Source organism: Dermacentor variabilis, chromosome 7, assembly GCF_050947875.1.
Source record: "Dermacentor variabilis isolate Ectoservices chromosome 7, ASM5094787v1, whole genome shotgun sequence".
Taxonomy (NCBI): domain Eukaryota; kingdom Metazoa; phylum Arthropoda; class Arachnida; order Ixodida; family Ixodidae; genus Dermacentor; species Dermacentor variabilis.
The window spans coordinates 155,643,285-155,666,476 of NC_134574.1; the positions used below are offsets into that span (position 1 = coordinate 155,643,285).

The 23,192-nt window shown below is 48.3% G+C and overlaps 1 protein-coding gene and 1 pseudogene across 1 annotated transcript; one reads left to right on the forward strand and one right to left on the reverse strand.

Annotated features, from left to right (window-relative positions):
* Positions 1-444: 444 nt before the first annotated feature.
* LOC142588239 (carboxypeptidase inhibitor SmCI-like) lies at positions 445-22,923 on the forward strand. The gene is made up of 6 exons (XM_075699802.1): positions 445-588; positions 14,172-14,405; positions 14,732-14,908; positions 17,745-17,918; positions 18,910-19,089; positions 22,714-22,923. Exons 1-6 carry the CDS (start codon positions 546-548, stop codon positions 22,752-22,754), a joined length of 849 nt encoding a protein of 282 aa, XP_075555917.1. The 5' UTR covers positions 445-545; the 3' UTR covers positions 22,755-22,923.
* On the reverse strand, positions 705-848 carry LOC142589128 (U2 spliceosomal RNA; annotated as a pseudogene).
* Positions 22,924-23,192: the final 269 nt, after the last annotated feature.

Genomic DNA, 23,192 nt, shown 5'->3' on the forward strand with positions numbered 1-23,192 from the left:
GAGCAAGAAAAGTTACTGAACGTGGGATGCAGTGAGTGGAAATCAGACAAAACATATTGAAGCTACTAAAAGCCATTCATCCCAAACAGTAGCCCGTAAACTGAATATAGTATCTTTAGGAGGCTCTGATTTAAAAGTAACATGCTTAATTACCAGTTTCAAGAAAAAGTGCTCATAAGCATGTTTAAATGTCATCTCTTGAGACATCTGAGACATATGCTGTGAAAGGTTGTTTTAAAGCGTCGATGGATGCAGAGTATATTCCGTTGACCCGCATATAAATTCATTTCGAGGCAGTTCAAAGTCCAAGACCTTTTGGGGGAGTCACCACACCAGCTGCACCGAGCCGTATTTCATACAACAAAGGCATCACAAAAAACAGTCGACTGATACATCACACTCTTTTTCTCTTTCAGTTGTACCTTTTTCTTTTCTTCTACGCGAAAAATGTCTGCTGCCTATCACAAACAAGTCAGTCATAAAATGGACAACCAAGAAACTCCACAGGTTCTTCAGTTATCGTTTATCGGCCGGTTAGAGCGTCTATGGATGTAGTTCGATGTCTGCCTTCATTGCTCCTGCTCGTGGGTAAGTTTCTACAGCGAAGCTGTTTGCCTCTAGCCCCCTATGCACCCCCTGCATGCGTTACCAGGGGGGGTGTACCCTGGCCGGCTTATACGTCCCTATCAGGGCGCGTGGATAGGAATGCGTGGGCCGATCCTGGAAATGGTGAAATACCGGGCCGACCGGCGGCGGAGGTGAAGCAGGCTTCAAGCACTCTGCCAACTTCCAAAAACAAGTTTAATAACTTGGGTGCAAATAGAACCACATAAATGCGGCGTTGTAAGAGAAACAATATATATCCGCGTACATACATACATACATACATACATACATACATACATACATACATACATACATACATACGTACATACGTACATACGTACATACATACATACATACATACATACATACATACATACATACATACATACATACATACATACATACATACATACAGGGTGTTTCAGCCAGCTTCAGCCAGAATTATATAAGCCGGTGCGCTCTAAGACGACGCGACCGAATTCTTGTTGCTCACTTTTGTATGTAGTGTGTCACGGTGTTTTTTGCATTTTGCTTAACTGGATAATTAGTCAAGATTAAGGCAGAAAGCTGGGCTATAGTTCGCGGTTATTTGTATAAGGGACATTGCTCTAGCGCGTAAAAAAGAACACAGACAGGAACAGGCACGTATACAAGCCTTCTTAGCACGCATCAACAGTCACACCACAATTCCCACCCTACACCATAATTGAATTTTGCCCTCACCTTTCTACTCAAGACGCTATGTTGAAGCTCAAACATCAAGTGCTAAACGACCGTTCCCGTAGCATGAAAGTCATCCTCGGACTCAACCTCACTCAAGCCTTTGACAATATTTCCCATGCAGCTATCCTTGACCAGGTCTCCCACCTCCACCTGGGAGAGCGAGCCTACAATTACATTCGTGACTTTCTCTCCAATCGCACGGCCACCCTCTCGGCCGGGGATTTACGATCAGACCAGCTTCCCCTTGGCAGCAAAGGCACCCCGCTAGGTTCAGTTATCTCTCTCATGCTCTTTAACTTAGTCATGATTGGCCTTGCCCAGCAACTACAACGAGTCGACAATATTAACCATACCATCTACGCCCACGGCATCACCATCTGGGCGTGCCGTGGCAGTGATGGTCAAGTGGAGTTAGCCCTTGTTGGATCTGGAGGACAATCCCAATTGCTGCCCCCAGATTTTGGACCTTGCCGTTGGGTGCGGGAGTTGGCCGAAGTTGAGGATGACTTTGAGATGAAAACTGGAGGTTTATTTGCATTATTGACAGTGAGAGTACAAAGAAATTAACAGTCAAAGTCATTACGGGCCGGCAGCAACTCGGACGCTACGGCACGTGGCAAGAAGCTCGAAAGAGATGAATGAAGGAATTCTCTCTTGCTGCTCCCGGTCTCTGGCTTTTAACCCCTTCGGTGTCTCGAAGTCACGTCACGTTCGGCCAATCGGCGAGCCCGCTCAGGTGGCGTCATTTTCGGCCAATGGTAGGCGCCCGTGCGAATGTAAGTCACACCCGGCGCAGAGGGTCGTCATTGGGCTCCAATTGTCCGAGGAATTACTTGTGTGCGGTATTGCCTTCCTGGTCTGCAACTGCCGTCACAAAGGTGGACGGGGGGGGGATTGCTCCCAGTGCTTCACGGTGCATTACGGCCGTCGTTGCCTCGCGGCTTGCAAGTGTCACAATAGGCAGATGGGGCCAGACGGGTTGTCTTCGAGCGACTTTTCAGATCTGCAAAGCAGCTTTCCTCGGGACCCAGGTTACCTGGAACCGTGCCAGGCTCCCGCTACATGTTCAGGAAGAGTCAAGCAGTGGTACAATAGCTCCACATAAAGGCGCACGAGGTGGAGGACGCCAACTTGTTTGGGCGTGCTGCGCCTCGGGAACGTAGTAGATGTGCTTCTGCGCTCCTTAATTAGGTGTGACGCGATTCGATGTTGTCTGGTGAACTCGAAGGAGGCTCAGGAAAAGGTCCCGTATCTAACACCCTCCAAACGGCGATTGACACGGTTGAAGCTTGTTTCCAAGGAACCAGACTGCGCTGTCCGCCGGCTAAATCGGAGCTTCTTCTCTACAAGGCCATTCAGCGGGGTCACCCTCCCAAACACCAATCTGATCACCGACCCTGTGACGCCATTACCCTACGCCTTCAAGATGGCAGTCCTATCCCACACGTCCCTAGTATCCGGGTCCTCGGTCTCACCATGTCTACCAAAGGCCCCAACGCCTTGGCTCTCAACAAGATCTGTGCTCAGTTTCAAAACACCTCACGCCTTCTTAAACGTATCTCTAACCGACGAGGGGGACTCAAAGAAGAAAGCTTTCTCCGCCTCGTGCAGTCCTTTGTCATATGTCACATTACCTACGTTGCATGCGTACCTCAACTGGTACCGGGCTGAGCAAAACAAGCTCGACACCCTCATACGAGGGGTCTACAAGCAAGCACTTGGCCTCCCGCATTACACCAGCACTGAACTCTTCAACCAACTGGGAGTTCACAACACCCTTGCCGAACTCATTGAAGCCCAACAACGCTCTCAGCTTGAACGGCTCAGCCTTACTGAAACGGGACGCTTTATTCTATCCACGCTTGGCTTCACCTACCATCAGCAACAGGGCCTCAAACAACCGATCCCGACCGACATCCGTAGCTGGATCTATATACACCCTATCCCTAGAAACATGCACCCTGAATATAACAGGGCCCGGCGCCAAGCTCGGGCTGGAGCTACCATAAGAGCCCTTGCTCACGCACCTGGCGTAACATTTGTTGATGAAGCCCAATATTCCCATGGCATACGATTTGTGGCCGTCGCCACACGCGATGGAGTCCTACACCACGCCTCCAGCGCCACTACCCCCACTGCCGAGACGGCTGAAGAAGTGGCCATCGCCCTTGCCACTCTGGATCCCACCTGTCTCACCATCGTGTGTGACTCTCGCTCTGCCGTCACTAACTTCAGCAAAGGCCGTATTTCTCCCCAAGCTCTTCGCATCCTCTGCAAGGCACCACACTCTAAAGACAGCATGATCTCCCTGACATGGATCCTGGCCCATGCGGGCCCTGTCCACTCACACCTCCCCAATCTCAACGAGGTCACCCACTCCATTGCGCGAGGCTTAGTCAACCGCGCTGGAGTCACTGGAGATGAGTTGGACACCAGGGGCAATCTGACCACTTATAACGATCTCGTTAAGGCCTTTTACCTCAGTCGCCGAACCTTCCCCCCACCTCACCCCAAGTTCAGCCGGGCGCAGGCTACCACCCTGCGTCTGCTACAAACAAACACGTACCCTTCACCCGCCCGCCGCCACCTTACATTCCCAGACGTTTACACTACCCCCAACTGCCGGTGCTGTGGCATTCACCCGGCTACGCTTCCGCATGTGCTATGGGAGTGCCCAGCACAGCACACACAGACTAACACCACGACCCTATGGTCGAGGTTGCATGAGGCTCTGCGGAGTTCCGCCCTCGACGACCAAACCTGGGCGACCCAGCACGCCCGTGAGGCGGCGGCGAAGCAAGCCCTCGACGTCCCCTCATGGGAGGCCTAGGCCCGGCCATCATAAAGTGCTGGTTCTACAATAAAAGTTTATTCCTCCTGCCTAAAACTTTTCCTGTTACTCAAATAAAGCGGTAACCACAAAAATAAAATTATTAGCTCGTAATTTTATACGTTTTTTCTCGCCTATTATAGTGGAATGTCGAAAGCCTAATTCTTTATTGAACTGAAATAAAAGGTTTGCTTCGCTGTAACTATTTAATGTCAAGTTTCACTTCAGTTGGAGTGAAATTTCATGAGTAAAACGGGCTGAGCAGTGAAATGAACTGTACTGCAGACTTTTGAAGATGTAATTAATTATGGAGTTTTATGTGCCAAAACCACGATCTGATAATGAGGCACGCCGTAGAGGGACTCCGGAAATTTGGACCACCTGGGGTTCTTTAAAATGCACGTAAATCTAAGTAGACGGGTGTTGTCGCATTTCGTCCCCATCGACATGCAGCCGCCGTGGCCGAGATTTGATCCCGCGACCTCCTCCTTAGCAGCCCAACACCATAGCCACTAAGCAACCAAGGCGGGTAGACTTTTGAAGAGTGAAATGCTCAGACTCCATACGCTTTGTCCATGTCTGTTGCACACTTCATTGGTTCCGTCGATGAAAAGACTCTTCAAGAACAGCAGACGCTCCGGAGGTATCAAGTACGACGACATCTTGAAAAGGCCGCATAACGACGATTTTGTTTGCTTCTGTGATTGGCTGGCGGAGTAACAAAACTTTGCGCGATCAGTGTGCCTTGGTTGCCAACTGCTGTTTTTTTTTTAAAGTTGTATGCTACTATAGAAATCTGCTATGGGGAGAGGCCTTCGTCCTGCAGTGGACATAAAATAGGCTGATGATAATGAAATCCTTATTTTGCACTTTCGTTTGTTTACTTGTTCTTGTTAGTGTTCTTTCTGCGCTTCTTTCCTGCGCGAGTCCATTCGATGTGGTTCCTTGTTTGCCAAGTAAAGAAGAGGTGTATCTTACAGGCGTGCTACCTGTGAGATGCACCTTATATCATTTCTCTTTTGCGGGTTTACGCGTCTTTATGGCGAATGGCGGGCGTTATTCACATTTGCACTAGTAAAGGTACGCCCCCCTTATTTGCATAGAAATGTTACCTTGGGTTGCCCCCCCCCCCCCCCCCTTTCGAAAAAAATATCCTGGGTACGTGCCTGGACAGGAGCATGAAAAAGACACACCGAACGCTAGTGTGTCTATAGCGTTCGGTGTGTCTATTTCATGTTCCTGTCTGTGTCCTTTTTTGCGCGCTAGTGTAATGTCCCCTTATACGAATAGTCAAGATTAATTAACCAACTTCTGAAGCAACGAAGTTAGGCAAAAAAATTCCAATTCGAAAGTTGTAGAGCGCTATGCGAAACGTCCGATTAGCACACCCGGATAAATGCTATGTTCGTTTGTGCGGGGAACGCTTGGGAGCAGTGCAATCACGGCGCGCAAGCGGGCATGTCACGTGGCGTTTTTTTTTTCTCGCGGGCATCTGCAGTAAGCTGAAAAGCACTAATACACTAATAAAGTATATGGTGATTCCAATACTCATGTTACTGTTTAGGGCGGCGCACATCGGGGTGCTCACGGAAAACTTTTGGGCAGCGTTATGGATCGCCGTGGTCTGTGTGCTGTAAATGATCAATCTTCGACCTTCTTTGGCGGGCCGTCCTGTAGCGCGTGCTCAGACGTAACGCTTCGCTCGTCCGAGTAGCTAAATTAAGTTAAATTGTGGTGTTCTACGTGCCAAAACCACTTTATGATTATGAGGCACGCCGTAGGGGAGGACTCCGGAAATTTGGACCCTGCAGGTCGTGCTCGAGCTAAGCCTCAGCGTAGTCAGGATCGGCGTCCAGGGACTGCCGACCTTGTCCAACACCACGAACACCCATTTAGCCCGATTATGGAGGTGGAAGCTACCAACGGCGACGATCGAGCAAACGAAGAGAGAGAGAGAAAACAAGGGTAGGAAAGGCAGGGAGGTCAACCAGAACAGCATCTGGTTTTCTACCCTACACTGGGGGTGGGGCAAAGGGGAATAGAAAGAATATCCAAAAGACCCGGCGGATGGATCATGGCTCACCGCTCGCGGCCGGAAGGGACGCCGCGCCGACGTTAAGTCTGACCCAGCAGCCCGCCGCCACGAGACGCAGCATTCGAACTAAACTATGCCACGACGACCCCAGAGGCCCCCACCTCTGCCCATTGACGATGTTAAAGTCATCCTGCGCACGAGAAACGGTCTCATGTTCGGTGAGTGGCCTCGCCGCTCTCTGACTCGCGCCTTCGGCATCGAGGCGCGCCTCAAGGAACAAGAGGTCGACGAGCTTCACTTACGTGTTCAACGTGCTCAAAACATCGCCCTCATCAGCACGCCAAGCGAAAGAATCGCGACCAGCCTTAACAAGATGACATCGCTTACACTTGGCCCGCATCGCTATCCCATCTCAACATACATTGCCTCCCCCGATAATTCCTGCAAAAGAATAATCACGGGTCCCGCCACAGGGACTACACCAACCGAACTTTTAGACCACCTGTTGGCACCTGGGGTGGAAATCCTCCATGCTCGCATGATGGGTCGAACAACCACAGCCATCATTACATTTGCTGGCCTCAAGGTACCGCGCTACGTGAGGTATTATGGGGCCGAGTACCGATGCTACATACACACCCCGAGGGTCCAGGTGCGCAGCGTATGCTTTACAGTGGGCCATCGTGCGGACGTCTGTCCCACGCCAAGAATCAAGCGCTGCACCACATGTGGGACTGAAAACCCATCCACCACCGAACCTCACCAGTGCCAGCCCCGGTGCCTGACGTGCAAAGGGGATCACCCGACAACCGATCCCAGCTGTACGGACTGGGCAAGAAAGCCACCCAACAAGCAACGAGTGCGCCAGGAACTCGATAAACAAAAACGGCAACAGCATCGTCCTCTGTCCCAATCTAGAGAGCGACGAAGCCGATCGCGGTCCCGATCCTGGTCCCGATCACGGTCCCGATCCCGGTCACGATCTTGGAGCCGAAGCCCTGGCGACTGTTCTAAGAACTTCGAGCGGGTACCATCATCACCTTCATCATCATCCTCATCACCGCCGTCGTCCCCACCACCAGTGGCACCATCACCGGCCAAGAAGAAGCCGCCATCGCTACCGCAACAACTACCATTAGCAGCGCCCGAAGGGCCAGCCGGACCTAAGGGGGTAAGTTGGGCGGAGGGCCCGCCACCTTCACTGCGCAAATCTCCCTCACACTCATCCGAACCTCAGTCCCTAGCACAAACCCAATCCCAAACACAGGCGCCTAGCTCGCACCAAGATTCCTACCCTAGCGACAACTGCATTGTGCCGCGACCTCCAGCATGAGCTTCGACGAGAATTGCACCGAGCTATAAGGAGATGCGAGGAAGCATTCTCACGGTGGTCAAGGAAAAGACCCGAGCCGCCTTTCTAGACTTCCAAACCACCGTGCTGAAACCAATGCTACATGAAATTACCAACGAATTCAAGCAGAGCGTGAGAGAGCTCACGGCACAACCCTTTCCCCCCTAAATCATCATCCTCCTCATCCTCACTAGTCGCACGCGCTACACCAACCTCGGCGCCGTCATTAGCGACAAGCGAGCGCGTTCACCCGTACGTTCGCCCAGCCCAGCTACAGAATGATGGCTCCTGCAATGCAAATGCAATAGAACGACGGGACTGACGCCGTGGCAATGGAATTGCGGTACCGATCTAAACGGGGCTCGCTGCAACAGTACGTTGCCGCAGCGTCAGAACCGCCGGACACCATACTTCTCCGAGAGCCGGGTGCCACACTTGTACCTATCCGTAGCTACGAGACCATTAGGGGTTCGGACGAGGCGAAAGTGTGCGCGATCGTGTCCAGGAAACTCACCTATACCCATACTACTCTCACGTCACACATCCCTCATCAAATCATTGAGATTGTCTCCGCGGACACGCGACAAAATAGCCTGTACATCTGAAATGTATACAGTGCACCTCGTGCTCGGTGGTACAATTTTCAGTACCTACTCTTGGAACTCATCAAGTTGGGCCTAATGTCCGTAGTGTGCGGTGACTTCAATGCCGCACACATGGCCTGGGGCTATCGCAGTAACACACCAAAGGGCACCCGACTTTGGGACCTCACACATAGTCACCGATTCACCCTCATAACAGATCATACCCAGCCTATAGTCGCCAGGGAAATAGTGTATGAGAGACACTTGCCCGGATCTCACTTTCACGAGGGGGGTCCAGGGCGAGTGGCTGAACACTGGCGAGACGCTGGGTAGCGATCACCACATTCTCGTCATCCGCATCAGTCGCGCAAGTTACAAACGCCCCTGAAAAGAAAACTTGCATTACAAATTGGTTGAAACTCCGCGCAATCCGTAGGGACCGAGCCCCAGGTGATGAAAGCCCCAAAAATTATGCCAGTTGGCTCAGTGGTTTACGCAACGATCTAAACAGAACGACTAGCTGCATAACCACGACGACAGAGACCCCCGAGGTTGACCCGCATCTTCTACATCTGTGGGGCGCGCGCCGAGGTCTCACGAAGCGATGGAAGCGGCAAAAGTTCAATCGAAAATTTCACTACAGAATATCCCAAATCACGAGAGCGGCCCAGATATACGCAGACCAGCTAACCAGTGTTAACTGGCAAACGTTTTGTGGTAAGCTAAATGGTACGCTGGGCACCGTGAGAACCTGGGCAATCCTTCGGTCGCTAATAGATCCGACAAACACGAAATCCCATAAAAATCGGCAGCTTCAAATGTTCCTCCACCAGTACGGAGGAGACGGAGACCAGCTCCTGAAGGACCTTGAACAAAGGTATCTCTCCCGTGGCTCTAAGCAAAGCTATCCGGACTATCCGTATGGAGAATAGAGTGACCCACTAGGCACTGACATAACTGCCCACGAAATCAAAGCCGCACTCGCAGACATTCATAGGAATACCGCACCCGGAGAGGACGGGATACGTTATACTCTACTGCGAAATCTCCCGGATGAGAACCTGGAAACGCTTTGTGCTATGTAAAATCAGCACTGGCACGCCGGCACTCTCCCTCTGGAATGGCGAAGTGCCGAAATCACTTTCATGCTCAAGCTCGGAAAACGCCTGTCGATCCAAAGTTTACGGCCAATTTACTTTACATCGTGCATCGGAAAGCTGCTTGAGTATGTAATCCTAAAATGGCGTCAACCTTTCTTGGACATGCAAAATCTCTTCTCCCACACCCAGTTTTGATTTCACCCCCATTTGTCCGCTCACGATGTTCTTCTTCAGATAAAAGATGATCTCGTTGACCCCCTCTTGACGCTGTTGCGATCAGAAAGAAAGAAAGAAAGAAAGAAAGAAAGAAAGAAAGAAGGAAAGAAAGACAAGTGTCGGTGGTGGCGGACGATCAGGGTAATATCGTCACCTCGTGTAGCGTCCAAACCGAGGCTACGCTCACAGGGGAGACGTTGGCGATAGCACTCGCCAGCAACCACATCGTCAGTCACATGAAAAGATCACCACATCATCATTACAGACTCCCAAGACGCATGTCGAGCCTACCTCAGGGGTCATATACCTCGGGAAGCCGATCGCGCTCTCACCAGCACACGTAAGCTCCCCGCCATTCCAGATCCCTCGATACCACGCATCAGGCTGATTTGGACAGCTGCTCATGCCTCACTGTCGGGAAATGACCGCGCTCACGCGGCTGCCCGAGAGCTAACCTGCCGGGCACCTGGCAGTGAGGCGAGCAACCTATATCAAGCCTCCCAGAATTTGCCCAACACATACCGTGGCACTCTAGACTTTTACAGACTAGGCTGCTTGCGACATGACCCTCCACCCAAATCCTTCTCCCGGAATGAAGCCGTATTCCCGAGATGCCGAGACGTCTTCAAACCAACTCATATCCGAACCTCCTCCTTCTCAACAAGTTCTCCCCAACCTTATATCCCACCATCTGCCCAGGCTGCGGAGCACCACCGACGACGTTCCACATCACGATTGAGTGCCAAAAACTACCTCAGAATATCCCTGTTCTACAATCCCCCCAACCAACATTTGCGCAGCGGGAGGCGATCCTCCGTCGCTCCGAGCCTCAGGTCTGGCTGGCCCTGATACGACGAGCACGAGCGGTAGCGACAGCCATTGGGGCCCTGGACTGACGGCACCAACCACATAAATCCTTTCACTTTGAAATAAAGTTTCTTCTCTCTCTCCGGAAATTTGGACCACCTGGGGTTGTTTAACGTGCACCTAAATCTAAGTACACGGGTGTTTTCGCATTTCGCCTCCATCGAAATGCGGCCGCCGTGGCGGGGATTCGATTCCGCGACCTCGTGCTCAGCAGCCTAACATCATAGCCACTGAGCACCCACGGTGGGTCGTGTGAGTAGCTGCCGAAGCACATTGGACAGTTGACGTTGAATCACGCGAAAGTATACTCATCAGCCTGTTTTGACCGGACGTCCTCTCGTAAAGTTTGGCAATCCCACGAGTGGTCGCGAAGCGTACGTGTAGCAAATTGCCAGTGTTTTTTTAGGCTGTTCAGTACAAGCATCCTACATAAACTGTGACTCCGCGCAGGCCTTCATAAACATGTTGCACTCGATGGTAGAAAATAGAAGACGGTTTCCATTGAAAATAAAGAAGGAAAGACAATGAGCGCGGGCATTGAGAATCAGCAACTTTGAGTGATCCGGTGTAGTCCAGAACGCCGTTGTCGTCGCTCTGACTGGACGGATGAGTATAAAGAAGCACAAAATATTTTCTTGCTGACACGCAAGAAGCTTGAAAAGCTTTCGCAATAGAAGTGTAGGAAATTTATACAGTCTTGAAGCCGTAATTCGATGGTCTCAAAAGTTTGGCAAATAGCTTCGCTCTCTGAAATCTCCAATCATCCGTAATCATTATTTCCGGGCGCTAGCATCTTTGTGTGCTCTGCGTTTCTCTGTGTGCATTCTTTTTTCGAATGTCTTCGTGTCAGGATGCGTCGCCTCCACCGTGGTAAGGTGTGTGTGGAAATATGTATAATAGGGATACGGATTAAAGAACTTGAGTGGAGTTCCTTTTCCTGTATGGTGGGTGGTGGTTCCAATTACTGGACCATGCTTCCAGCACTGGTGCTCTCATATTGACGTTATTCGTGTGCTTGTGATCTTATACGGTGCCTGTGGTGTCTGCGGGTATTCGTTCTTTGCCTGCTTTCTTTATATTTGTTGTTCTTGTCTGAATAGTGTGTATGGCATTTTGTGATATGGAAGGCCTTAAGGGACTTATACCGTCCCATTTTTCTACATTTCCTACATTTCCTACACGCATGCCAGCGTCACCGCCGGCTGAAGATAGTGCGCGACCCGGAACGTTGAGAAAAAGTGTGACTTCTCGGCATTGCCTCCGAGATCAGGTGGCGGCCGTGGCGTGCTAAAAGTCAGTGGCGAATGAATGAATGAATGAATGAATGAATGAAACCACGTTTATTCCACATTAAAATGCACCCAAGACGCTGCGGTGAAAAGGGAGGGGTATTATTGCAAAAGGGGAAGGATGAGGCTGCCTCCGTTTTATTAACGAACGTCTTGGAGGCAGCTGTTCTTGCTCCTTGCTGTTTGCGTTTCGGTATAGCTTCTGAAGGGTGTAATGCACAAGCGTTGACATTGCGCGAGGCCTTAAAGTTGTTGTCTGTGTGATGCACAAACATTGTGTGAGAGAATACGTTTGTTTAGGATGAAAATAAACACAATCATACGGATCACAGTTAATGACATAGCATTTGAGTGCCCAGTCAGAGGCGACGACCTGGTATTTGCGTCCTATCCGCTAACCACCGGGTACACGCGTCATCTGCTTAGGGGGTGTTTAAGAAAATTAGGCAGTTAACTACCTAATTAGGCGGTTAACTATTTAAAAAAAAGCTTGCAAAATTAGGCAGTAACTGCTTAATAAAAATAGGTACTTAAGCCCTTCAAATTTGTCAAGATTGCTTCATATACTACTCATCTATAACCAACTTGTGCGAAGTGAGATTTTGTTACAGTTGGCCTTTGAGAAAGTCGGCAAATGATAAGGGGTTGACGTAGCGTTTACTCTTGGCAGTGAGTTAGGGAAATTTATGTGCCGCCGTGCCAAGAAAGATCGAGAAAGACAGAACAGATGATCGAAAGACGAAGACCTGACGGGTGTCCCGTAAGACATACCAGTAGTTTATTAGATGTCTTGTAGTTGTGTTTGCTTTTATGTAGGGCAGCGAGGCCATTGACTCAGCGAAATGTTCAGGAACAGTCGTTCAGAACGCCGTCTAACCTTACGGCGCTGTCGCGAATGTTCTCCAAGATTTTAAATCAGCACTTCTTCGTAACAAGTGCGCATGCCTGCCTTCGATTATCCGTCATGAGAATCGCAATGCCTGAACCGATATTTCTTTTTAAAGCGAAATTTATACTAGGCAAACCCTCCCATATATACTTTGCTGATCATGGCTGTTGAAGTTGCTGTCGAGCCGGTTGGCTCACACAGAGGATAGCAAACGAATCGGATTATATGTAGCCCCATCTGCGCTACCACTACAGATTTGCCGGCGGCGAATTTGTTCCCTGCGAAATTACGCAGTGAAACGACAGACATTTTGTAACTCTCATCAGTGTAACAACTATATGCCTTCAAAGGCACAACACCTTTATTAAAGCTGAGCTTTCCTTTTCTTTCGAGTGTTAGGCGGCGTCTGATCAGCCGGCTTCTTGCCAAGTGAGGTGGGACTGGTCCTTTACATGTATTTTGCTGTTTGAGTTTCGGCATAGCTTGTGAATGGTGTAATGCACAAACATTTAACATTGCGCGAGGTTTTTAATTTGTTGTCTGTGTGATGGACAAACATTGTGTGGGAGTACATGTTTATTTAGGATGAAAATAAACACAATCATACAGATCGCAGTTAATGACATAGCATTTGAGCGCCAAGTTCACCAAAAGCTTCGTTTCCCTTAGATTACAAGTTTCCGACGTGTGCATTGGATCTTGATAATGTTTGAAATGAAGGAGTATGACGAGGAGTAGATTTTAATGAGGAGAAAGGAGGAGAGGCCGGCCTGGAGAGCGTGTCTCCAGCCTGCTACTCCTCACTGGGGAAAGGGGAAGTGGGAAATACAGAGAAAGGTAGGTGGCGGGTGATTATGTTATGGTACATTGAGATACTATATACACGTTGTCCAATATGCGGATGCGCACTGTAGCCGCAATACACGTAAGAGTAATCTTGTCCATACAAAAAGTAATCTTGTCACAAAAAGTTGTTGCGCAAACACATTTCGCACTGACTGCACGTCTCACAGCTTCTAGAGGCGATCGTCTAAACCAGTCTCATTTAAAAAGTTCAAAAGTGATTTTATAGCACGTTGGGCACAGTCAACACTCCTCCACGCGCCCAAAAGCTTTTCTTCTGAAAGAGGGTGGGAGTCCAAGCTGTCAAAAGTAGATTTGAGTGTTCTTCGTTCGGCCGCATATTGAGGGCACACGCAAAGTACGTGAGCTATTGTCTCGAGAGTGTGACAGACGCTACATTCAGGGTCCCGTGTTTGTCCAATCTTGTGAAGGTATCGGTGGGTGTATGCCACACCCAGCCGTAATCGATGAATGAGTGTTTCCTGGCTTCTCCGCAACCGAAGTGGAAGCCGGAATTGTAATCCAACGTCAAGTCTATGGAGGCGCTCTTGTCGATGTTCGGGGTTGTCCCAACGTCGCGCCGTAAAAGTTTTAGTGGAGGTGTGGAGCAATGCGTTAATGTCATACCGGGTAAAATAAGAAAGTGAGCCAGGACATGATAAATGAAATGAAAGACGAGACTATTCTCTGCCTCAGACGATCAGTTTCCTGCAGCGTGCGTATATCTGATGCATTTTTTTTCTTCTGGTTTGGTTTTAATTGCGCCACACACTGATACTATGCCCTATCTGTCCTCTGTTACGCGTTCTATAAGCTAACGCTATTGATGCTCATTTAGGGATATGCTGCGTCTCTTCGAACAACGACTATTCCGACTCTTCTGAGGAGTGGGAAACAAGACAAGCCCCTTTAATGTGCCAAAAGCAACCTCGGAGTGTCCGAACGTCAACAGCTCGTCTGAAGTGGTTCTACAACGTGACTGCCGCACGATGCGAGAAATTCTACACTGATATGCGAGATGCTGGAAAAAACAGTTTTGAAACTAAAGACGACTGTAACAAAAAGTGCAGAGGTAAGAAGACCACACATAAAAAAAGAGAGAAGTTTTCGAATGTATCCGCTGCGACAAGCTGCAGCTTCTATAACGACAACGTTCTCTTACTAAAGCGAAACCCATTTGCTAACTGCTCGAACGAAGCAGCTTCGCTGGAAGTTAGGTTGTGCGCCTCCAAGGTCGCACAAGTGTGCCCTCATTTATTGTTTCTGTCTTTGTATTCTTCGTGCATGGCAACAATTTTTTTTAACGTTGATAAAATTTTTCATCCCTGCAAGACGACCTATGCTATACCGTTGATTTCAATGCGGAACGCGTTCACATTTTCTCTGCGACACCAACAGATGAACACTACGGAATGTGCGGTGGTCCGAAGAACGACAGCCTCTGCAAGAAGGGGCTAGTGCAGCGCTTTTGGTTTGACCCGGACAGTAGGAAGTGCCTGTCTTACATGTACGGCGGTTGCGATGAGAACAGCAACACATTTCGCACGAAGTTGGACTGCCTTACTGAATGTGCAGGTAAGACGTCCTCGGCAGCCGCTATCCAGAAAGTGGCCACGAAATGTCCCCTAGTAATGACGCAATAAAGCAAGAGAACAGGCTGGTGGGCTAGTTGGTACTGCATAACTTGAGGCGAAGCGCAAAAAAAAAAAAAGAACGGACTGGTGGGCTAGTTGGTACTGCATAACTTGAGGCGAAGCGCAAAAAAAAAAAAAAACGAGGACAAAGAAAAGGAAGCGCTGTGTCTTCGTTTCCTTCTCTTGTCCTCGTGCTTCTTGCGCTTCGCCTCAAGTTATGCAATAAATCAGCACACAATGCTTGAGTCAATATAGCCGGCACATATACAGAGAGAGATAGTTTAGTTTTGGAAATGTGGAGAGGTCATCGTGAAGGACATGCTTCTGGCACTTAAGTTTATCTGTAGCGTGTGACCTGTTAGTATGAACGCTTGCCCCAAACATCCTTGCGCTGGTGCTTTCATCCACTACACTTCCAATCATTCAGCTATATTTTGTGCTAAATACTTAGAAGCGCAGCCTTGTTTCGAATAAACTAGGGAGTGAACGACGAGAAGCAAGGTATATAACCGTGAAGCATATAACCAACAATATATTTGAACACTGAAAACAACAAGACGACGGTCTGCAGAGCTCGGAAAGCTTCACTCTTCGTATTGTCCCAGCCCTTCAGGCGCTTCGAGGATACATCCATCTTGGAACTGAGGTACTGGTCGCCGATTTCGTTCCACACTTTCGGAAACAATAAAACCTTTATTTTGGCTAGTTGGTTCATAGCTGAAAACCTTGACGGGCAACGTAACAGAACACGGACAAAGAAGACACAAGTACGCAGGACTTGTGTCTTCTTTGCCCATGTATTGTTGCGTTGCTCGTCAAGGTTTTCACCTTCGGAAGGGCACACTGCAGGTTATTCAAATCCCCGTGAGGAGTAGCGCAGGCCTTGCTTTAAAGCAGAGTCAACAAAGAAAAATGAAACGGACTTCTGCCGGGGCAAAAAATGGACACGTCAACTCAACGAGGCGCCAACTAGCTGAAACCTGCGCGTTACTGAGAGTGTCATAAAAAAAAAAAAAAAAACTGATCGAAACGCGTTTTTCTATTGACGCTCATAAATGAACGTTTTCCTTGTTTTTATCTCGTGTACGAGGGAAAAAAAAGTGCACTTTATTGCTTGCGAAGATATACACTCGTACAACTTTTTGGAGCTGGCGAGTGCGAAACAGCTGCGATATTTTCGCATTTGAAAAAAGTGTCACTGCATACGACGAGGACTACTCAGGTTGCCAACTCAACTAACCGACCCGCCGTGGTGGTACAGTGGGGGCTGGATATTCGGCTGATGCTGCCGCATTCTTGTAGGGGAGGAATGAAAAAAAAAGAAGATGCTCGTTTACGTAGATTTAGGTGCACGTTAAAAAGCTCCAGGTGGTAAAATTTAATCCGGAGTGTTCCACTACAGCATTCCACATAGCACTCTGTCTGTTTAGAGTCGCGGGACGTCAAATCTCACAATTTTAATTAAGCCAACTGTTCTAACGGCGGCATCAGAACACTGACTTTAAAGGACCTCCTTCGTGGGCACAATAATTTTAAAAGCAGTATTTCATACTATCTCGAATAACGCTTTCAAGACGCCAAGCTCGTTGACCGTGACGACAAAAGAGATGTTGGACTAATGTATACAGGCTCGGGTGTGAAACAAGGGGACCGAGCGTGCAGTCAACCACAAAATTTTACGGAACACGAGATACGAGAAAAAAGCTGAATATCTTCGCAGCCTCGCAACGCAGCCTAGTATTCGCTTTTACGGCCTCTATCAGTGTATGTGAACGACATTGTGATGTTCGGTTTTACTGACTACTGTTACAGGCTGTTTGGAAATTGAACGTTTTCTGAGATCCCGTGGTTCCTCAACTGTTGTGGTTGACTGTACGTGCAACGTATGCGCAACTTTCTGTTGTCGTTGGGTCAAGGAAATGCAAGTTGTTTTTGTTTGAATTTCGTAAGTAAAATCTAAATCGGCACGAGGCATTTCCAATGATTCATCTATATTTTGTGTTAAATACTTAGCATACCCTCGTTTGCAACAAACTAGGGAGTAATCAACAAATTCAAATTTATTGACAATTCTTGGCTTCTCTGAAGTTTTTTTCTTTATTTTGCCCCCCCCACCGTTGAAGATGACCATAATTTTTAGAATTGGAACTCGTGCACACACTGTTTACGAGTAGTGATTGATTCGCGTGATTGCATTTTATCACTTTATTTCCATTAATGCGCACCCAAAACGCGGTAGACGGAACATTTTCGACTGCGTTCCGTGTTCATCTAAATGCTGCCACCGAGGTCGATGAGAATCGAAACCGCTCAGCAACGAAACGCCGTATACCCTGTTGAGTCACCGCTGCGGGTATCTTCACCTTCGGAAAATTCTTCGCCTCCCACGCGACACATCTTAATTCAACACACCTTGTGCTTCTGGTGCATTCGACTGGTCGAATTCGAGTGCTCGGAACACATTCGTCTTCTTCATTCGGAGCAGCACGCTCCACGTGTCACGGAGCGAGGTCGGAGCGCGACCGAGATCCGGCAGAGTTCCAGTCACGTGGTTCCTTCGACAACTTTGGGAGCAGCTGAGCGTTCGGCTCGGACGTGCTGTCTCTGGCTCCAATGTCCCAGAGGCCTCCGCCTCGGCGCGAGGAGTGTCGTAGTGCGGTGGGAACAAGTCGAATGTACCAACACTCCCGTTATAGTACACATGACTAGTGATAGCTAAGATCCCCCTAGGCCCCTTTATTCTTTCGCGTCACGAATTCCTGTTTTCCGTTTTCCAGAGTTCATTAACGACGCCTGCTCCCTCCTGATAGACGAAGGCGATTGCTACTCAAAACAGGTTCGCTTCGGCTACAACAGAGTATTTCAGTCTTGTGAAGAGTTCGTCTACACTGGTTGCGGAGGCAACCGAAACAACTTCAAGAATGCAAAAAGCTGCTGGATGACGTGCGCAAGTAATCGCCTCTTTTCTACAAATTTCCTATTCCGCCGAGTTTGAACGATGTGCATTAGGATGGTTCCTATTTCCGCGACAGACGCCTAACAAGTTGCTCGCACTCGCTGTTTTCTGGTACAATGTCGTTTAGGCCACAGAAAACATACGAGAAACATGTACAAATGAGTGGCCTTGTGCGAGAACACATACTGCCATCCGTGTTTTCATTAATGCGTCTTTCCTTGTTTACCAAGCCTCTTCTCCTTGTAACAGTGATCTCTCTGGTATTGCGTAATTGACTGTAATACCGCTCAACTTAATATTACTCTACAGTGTGTTCCTTAAAGCGAAAAAAAAGAAGCTATTGCAGCATCCGATATAACTTTTTCTCCTCTTTCTCTTTGTCCTAAACAGTTAATCCTCCAATATATTTAATGATAAAATTTTACTGCTAGTCATGAAGACTTGCTTGCTTCTGGTAAAGTAACGAGTAATCAGCAAATAGTCTTTATCGGTTTCGCTTTGCTATTCATTGTATCAGATATGTACGTAACGATTGTCTAAACATAACTGAAATCAAGATAAGCAACAAGAAAATACATAAGCACGCGTCCCCGAACTTTTGCCCGCCTTCCAATTTAAAGTTGAGGAAAATTTCGTTAATATTGCTTCGGTATGTTTGGTGCTTAGCTAGCATGGGTATACTTATCTGGAAAAGGACTAAACACTACCTCTGCGCATAAAAAAAACTTATGTGTCACTGTTAGCACTGTACGCGCAGAAACCGTCAAAGAAACATATGGTAGTGTGTTGTTGACGAAGCGGAATGATTTAACCTCATCTACAGATATCAAGACCTTAAATATTAAGCTTGTGCATCATTTATCTATTAAGGTAACGGTAGCACTATTATTATATATATTCTTTTGTGTGTGGGTATTCTTGTAGAGCACCTCAATAGGTTACAGCTGGCGGAAAAAGCGTTAAATTTTTCTTCTTTCTTAAACCAGGAAACTCAAGGTGCCTAAAGCATACGCAAAAAAATACCCACTGGTTCAGGCCCTTCAAAAGCTACTTCTACGACGCCGACACCAATGAATGCACACTGACGAGAACTTTTTTCCCGAAGAAGAAGGGCCCGAAATACAATAGATTTCCAAGCAAAACCGAATGCGAACGAGTGTGCAAGCGTAAGTACTTTTCTCGTGGAGGGGTGGCACAACTATTCCGGCTGTCTTCTTCTCTTTAGTTCTCAATGTGTTTGAAAAAGAACGGCGTGTGTGTGTCGTTGATTCCAGAACACCTTGCGTCCATGCTCAAGACTTCTCACGGGTGCTGTGAGAATGTACACTGTCGGCGTCAAGCCGGAACACGAACGGCAGAGCGCGTGGCGCCGAATCGCAACCGAAGGGACACAGTGCGTTCCGTCATCCAGTCATGTGACCACGCGCGCACATCCGGGTTGAACCACCCTGCGCGATGGTGCTCCCCATAAAAATTGAATTATGGGGTTTTACGTGCCAAAACCACTTTCTGGTTATGAGGCACGCCGTAGCGGAGGCCTCCGAAAATTTCGACCAGCTGGGGTTCTTTAACGTGCGCCTAAATCTATGTACATGGGTGGTTTCGTGTTTCGCCCCCATCGTAATGCCACCGCCGTGGCCAGGATTCGATCCCGCGGCCTCGTGCTCAGCAGCCCAGCACGATAGCCACTGAGCAACCACGGCAGGTGGTGCTCCCCATATACTGCGATATTTTCGTTTCTGTTCTGGTTCTCTTTTATTTGAAAGGGAGAAAAGAAAACAAAAATTTGGAGGGCGCTTAAGCTTCGTCTTTAAGAGTGGAACACGATAGCGTTCAAAGACCCCTTACTGCCTTTTCATGCTTCCCGGCAACTGCAGCCCATGTAACCGTAACGTTTACCGGGAAACGCTGGCTGCGAACGCTATGCACGAAGGCGAGCTTTCTGGTAGAAACGCGGCCCCTTGCGTGGGTCGATCTTCTGTTATTGTTTCGCATTTTTAGTACTTCACTCTGACAAGAGCTAACATAAAGGACATGCGCTGTCGGTGTTTTTTACATTACATTTGTTTGTGGGCTGCCGTTCTCAACATTTCGAGGGATAACTTTGTACAAATGAAAAACAAAGTATGAGCAACTTTGGTGGTAGAGAAGTGGTTGGGCATGCGTGGTTCGGAATTGGAACGGCCATTCGCCCTGTCAACCTTGAACACCCGAACTCTGTCGAGTGAGGCTAGCTTATAGCAGGACTCTTTGAGGAACTCAGACGTTGTTTGGGATAATATCGGCCTTGGTGAGATTAGAACAACTGGTGAGGCTTACACATTGCTAAATAATGGTCAGCTCTAGAGGTCTCACTGATAAGAAGCAATACGGGGTAGGATTCCTAATCCATAAGGACATAGCGGGCAACATTGACGAATTCTACAGCATTAACGAGAGGGTAGCAGTATAGTCGTAATCAAACTTAATAAGAGGTATAAATTAAAGGTAGTACAAGCCTACGCTCCAACATCCAGTCTCGACGATGAGGAAGTAGATCAGTTTTTTGAAGATGTTTAATTAGCGATTAGGAAAGTGCCAGATTGAGCCGCGATCGTCGGCTCCCCTCGCGTACTTTTACTCGCACATACATCATACGGTGCGCGGCGACGGAGTTGTCGCCCTTGGACTTTATACCGAACATCACGGCGACGGCAAAAATGCGCCTGGAGTGTCCGTGTAATTGCTATCGAAATAGAAACAGCTCGTTTCTAAGGCAACACCGCGTTCACTAGAGGCGCTTTTGTACCCCTTTGAAGCATCGAACTCGTGGCTCAGTGGTAACGTCTCCGTCTCACACTCCGGAGACCCTGGTTCGATTCCCACCCAGCCCATCTTGGAAGTTGCCTTTTATTTATGAAGTGCCTGCCGTGATTTATCGCTCACGGCTAACGCCGCGGACGCCGACACCGACACCGATGCCGACGACACCGGCTTTTCTGCGACACGAGCTCCTTAACGCTATCGCGTTAATAAAACAGGAATGCTACATAGAATGTGAACTTGCATTGTCCGCTGAATAAAATTCACCCGTCTCTTGGGAATGAGAAATAACAAAATAAATAAAAATAAATGAATAAATAAGCATTTTCTTCCTGAGGTCGAACGTGCAGATTCATTATCTGAAGCGACATCTAAAGACATGAAGTCGAGTTATGTGAATACGAACTCCAAAGGGACCGGAAGTTTATTCGAATAAAACGGAGTTCGAACGAAGGAAAGCCCCCTTCAAACAAAGCACCCAATCAATTGTGCGACACAGCGCGCAAAACCAAAACCGTCAGTGCGCTCGTATCGAAGGAGTCTTATCTTTCCTCCAATCAGTGCTCGACGACATGCGCCGGAAGAAGCTTAGGTTCGGCATAAACGTGCGAGGGTGAGCCGAGAAGGACGGTGATTTGACGCGCGCCGTTCTCCCGCGTGTCTATACTGGTGTAGATGACGTGATCGAGCGCGCGCGTTAGGAGGGGTACGTAAATGAGCGCGTGGTATAACGTGTATCAAGCATGAGTCTCCTTTCCGACTCCATTTAAGCCGGACGGGAAAGGAGGGCGCGCGCTGATACGCTTGCTCCGGCTCGGTCTCGGTCTTCGGCTCGGTCTCGGTCTCGGCAAAAACCCGTTGCGTGGTTCTTGGGAGTTCGAATTCGCGGGAGTGTTTCTCTATTCTAGTGCATAGGACTTTGCCGGGACCTACAGAGCAGTTCGAATTATCAGTCAATTCCGATAAGGAGATTTCGAATCATCGGGATTTCACTGCATTTTCTTTGTTTTTCATCTATGAGCCCGAAATATTGTCACGAAGTTAACACGCTAAACCTTTGCAAAAAGGTGTTCTTTGATTAACGGTTGACACTCGGATAGCACGCGTACCACCACGCATTTTGTCGTTCTCTTTCAAGTGGGCGGCGGCCGCAGGTGCCAGCCTGTCTCGCGTCAGTATGCGTTCTCACGGCAGCCAGCTTTCTAAGCATGTTCACGTTAGCTGGTGTATGCGCGGAGAATATTAAAAATAACATTGCCACGCTTCAAATTGGCCAGGAGAATTTAGGTTCACGATTACAGTGCCGTAGTCTGGCTGACAGTCTGTGTCGTGTTTGCATACCTCTGCTTTGAACTTGCCTTGTTCTTATCATGGGTGCAAATCGAACACCGCCAATATCTATAGGCACCAAACTGATTTTTAAAAATCATTTAGTATACGGACAGCAATCATAAGCTCGCAACTTAATGACACGTCTAGAGAAGCCCCCGCGTAATATTGAAAATAATATTCCTGGTACCCCTGGCAAACACTGCGAGAACTCTAGTAAGGCCTTAAAAACTTCCGCGGTGCACTAAGTACCGCATAGACTCGTGTAAGGGCCGCACCCCGAACTTGGCAGCCCCAAATTTGAAAAAAAAAAACGAACATTCAGACGGAGAAGCAATCACGTTAGGTCCCTCCATGCTGCGCTCGCGCATCGGCGAATTTTCGCGATCTGCGTGCTTCCGCATGCCGCTACTATAGATGGCGAGAGCAGCGCGTTGCAATTATGCAATGGTGCATCCGGGTGTCCGGGGTCTGCACAAGTCAAGGCTGTGCCGGCACCATTTTGACCAAAAAAAGTTCAATGCCGTGTAAGGGCCGCACATCGTTAAAATTGTTGGGGAAAAGAAGCGCGGCCCTTACACGAGTCTAATGGTAATCACGCGTCGAACGCAAGATATTTAATACCGCGCACTACAACTCCTGTTAAATTTGTTTTCCAGGAAAACACACGCCTAAAAAACGAGATTGGTATATGAAGTGAAAACAAGAATGGAGGTCTTTTACGAAAGCTGTACAGTCGCAACACTGTCACTTGTATACGTTTTGTGGATCTATATCTCCTGCTGGTACTTCTATGTGACCGAAACGGAAAGAACACGACTTACTTCGCAGTCACTTCTGAGAAATAAAAACCGTCAAATCACTGCATACATTCGAATCAATCTGCTAGCCTAAGTCATTTTTTTACGATCCCTGGGACCCTGCACATCGTCTTCAACGCCAACAAAATATCTGCTATAGATTTGTCTGTTTTATCGTCTCAGCTGATTTGCTTTACAGGATTGCTGACGTCGTCATTCTGCATCTCGTCATGTTCAGATCATCTGAGGAATACCCTTATACCAAACGTCACACAAGACATGGTGCCGTCACATATTCCTCCCTTTAAAACAGGCAGTAAAATGACGAAAATTAGCGT

What these genes read in the sequence shown, in the direction of transcription:
- LOC142588239 (XM_075699802.1), top strand. Translation starts at nt 546, where the DNA reads ATGGATGTAGTTCGATGTCTGCCTTCATTGCTCCTGCTCGTGG. An exon ending in TTCATTGCTCCTGCTCGTGG is followed by an intron (nt 589 to 14,171) that starts GTAAGTTTCTAC and finishes ATGCTCATTTAG; the next exon opens with GGATATGCTGCGTCTCTTCG. An exon ending in CTGCCTTACTGAATGTGCAG is followed by an intron (nt 14,909 to 17,744) that starts GTAAGACGTCCT and finishes TCCGTTTTCCAG; the next exon opens with AGTTCATTAACGACGCCTGC.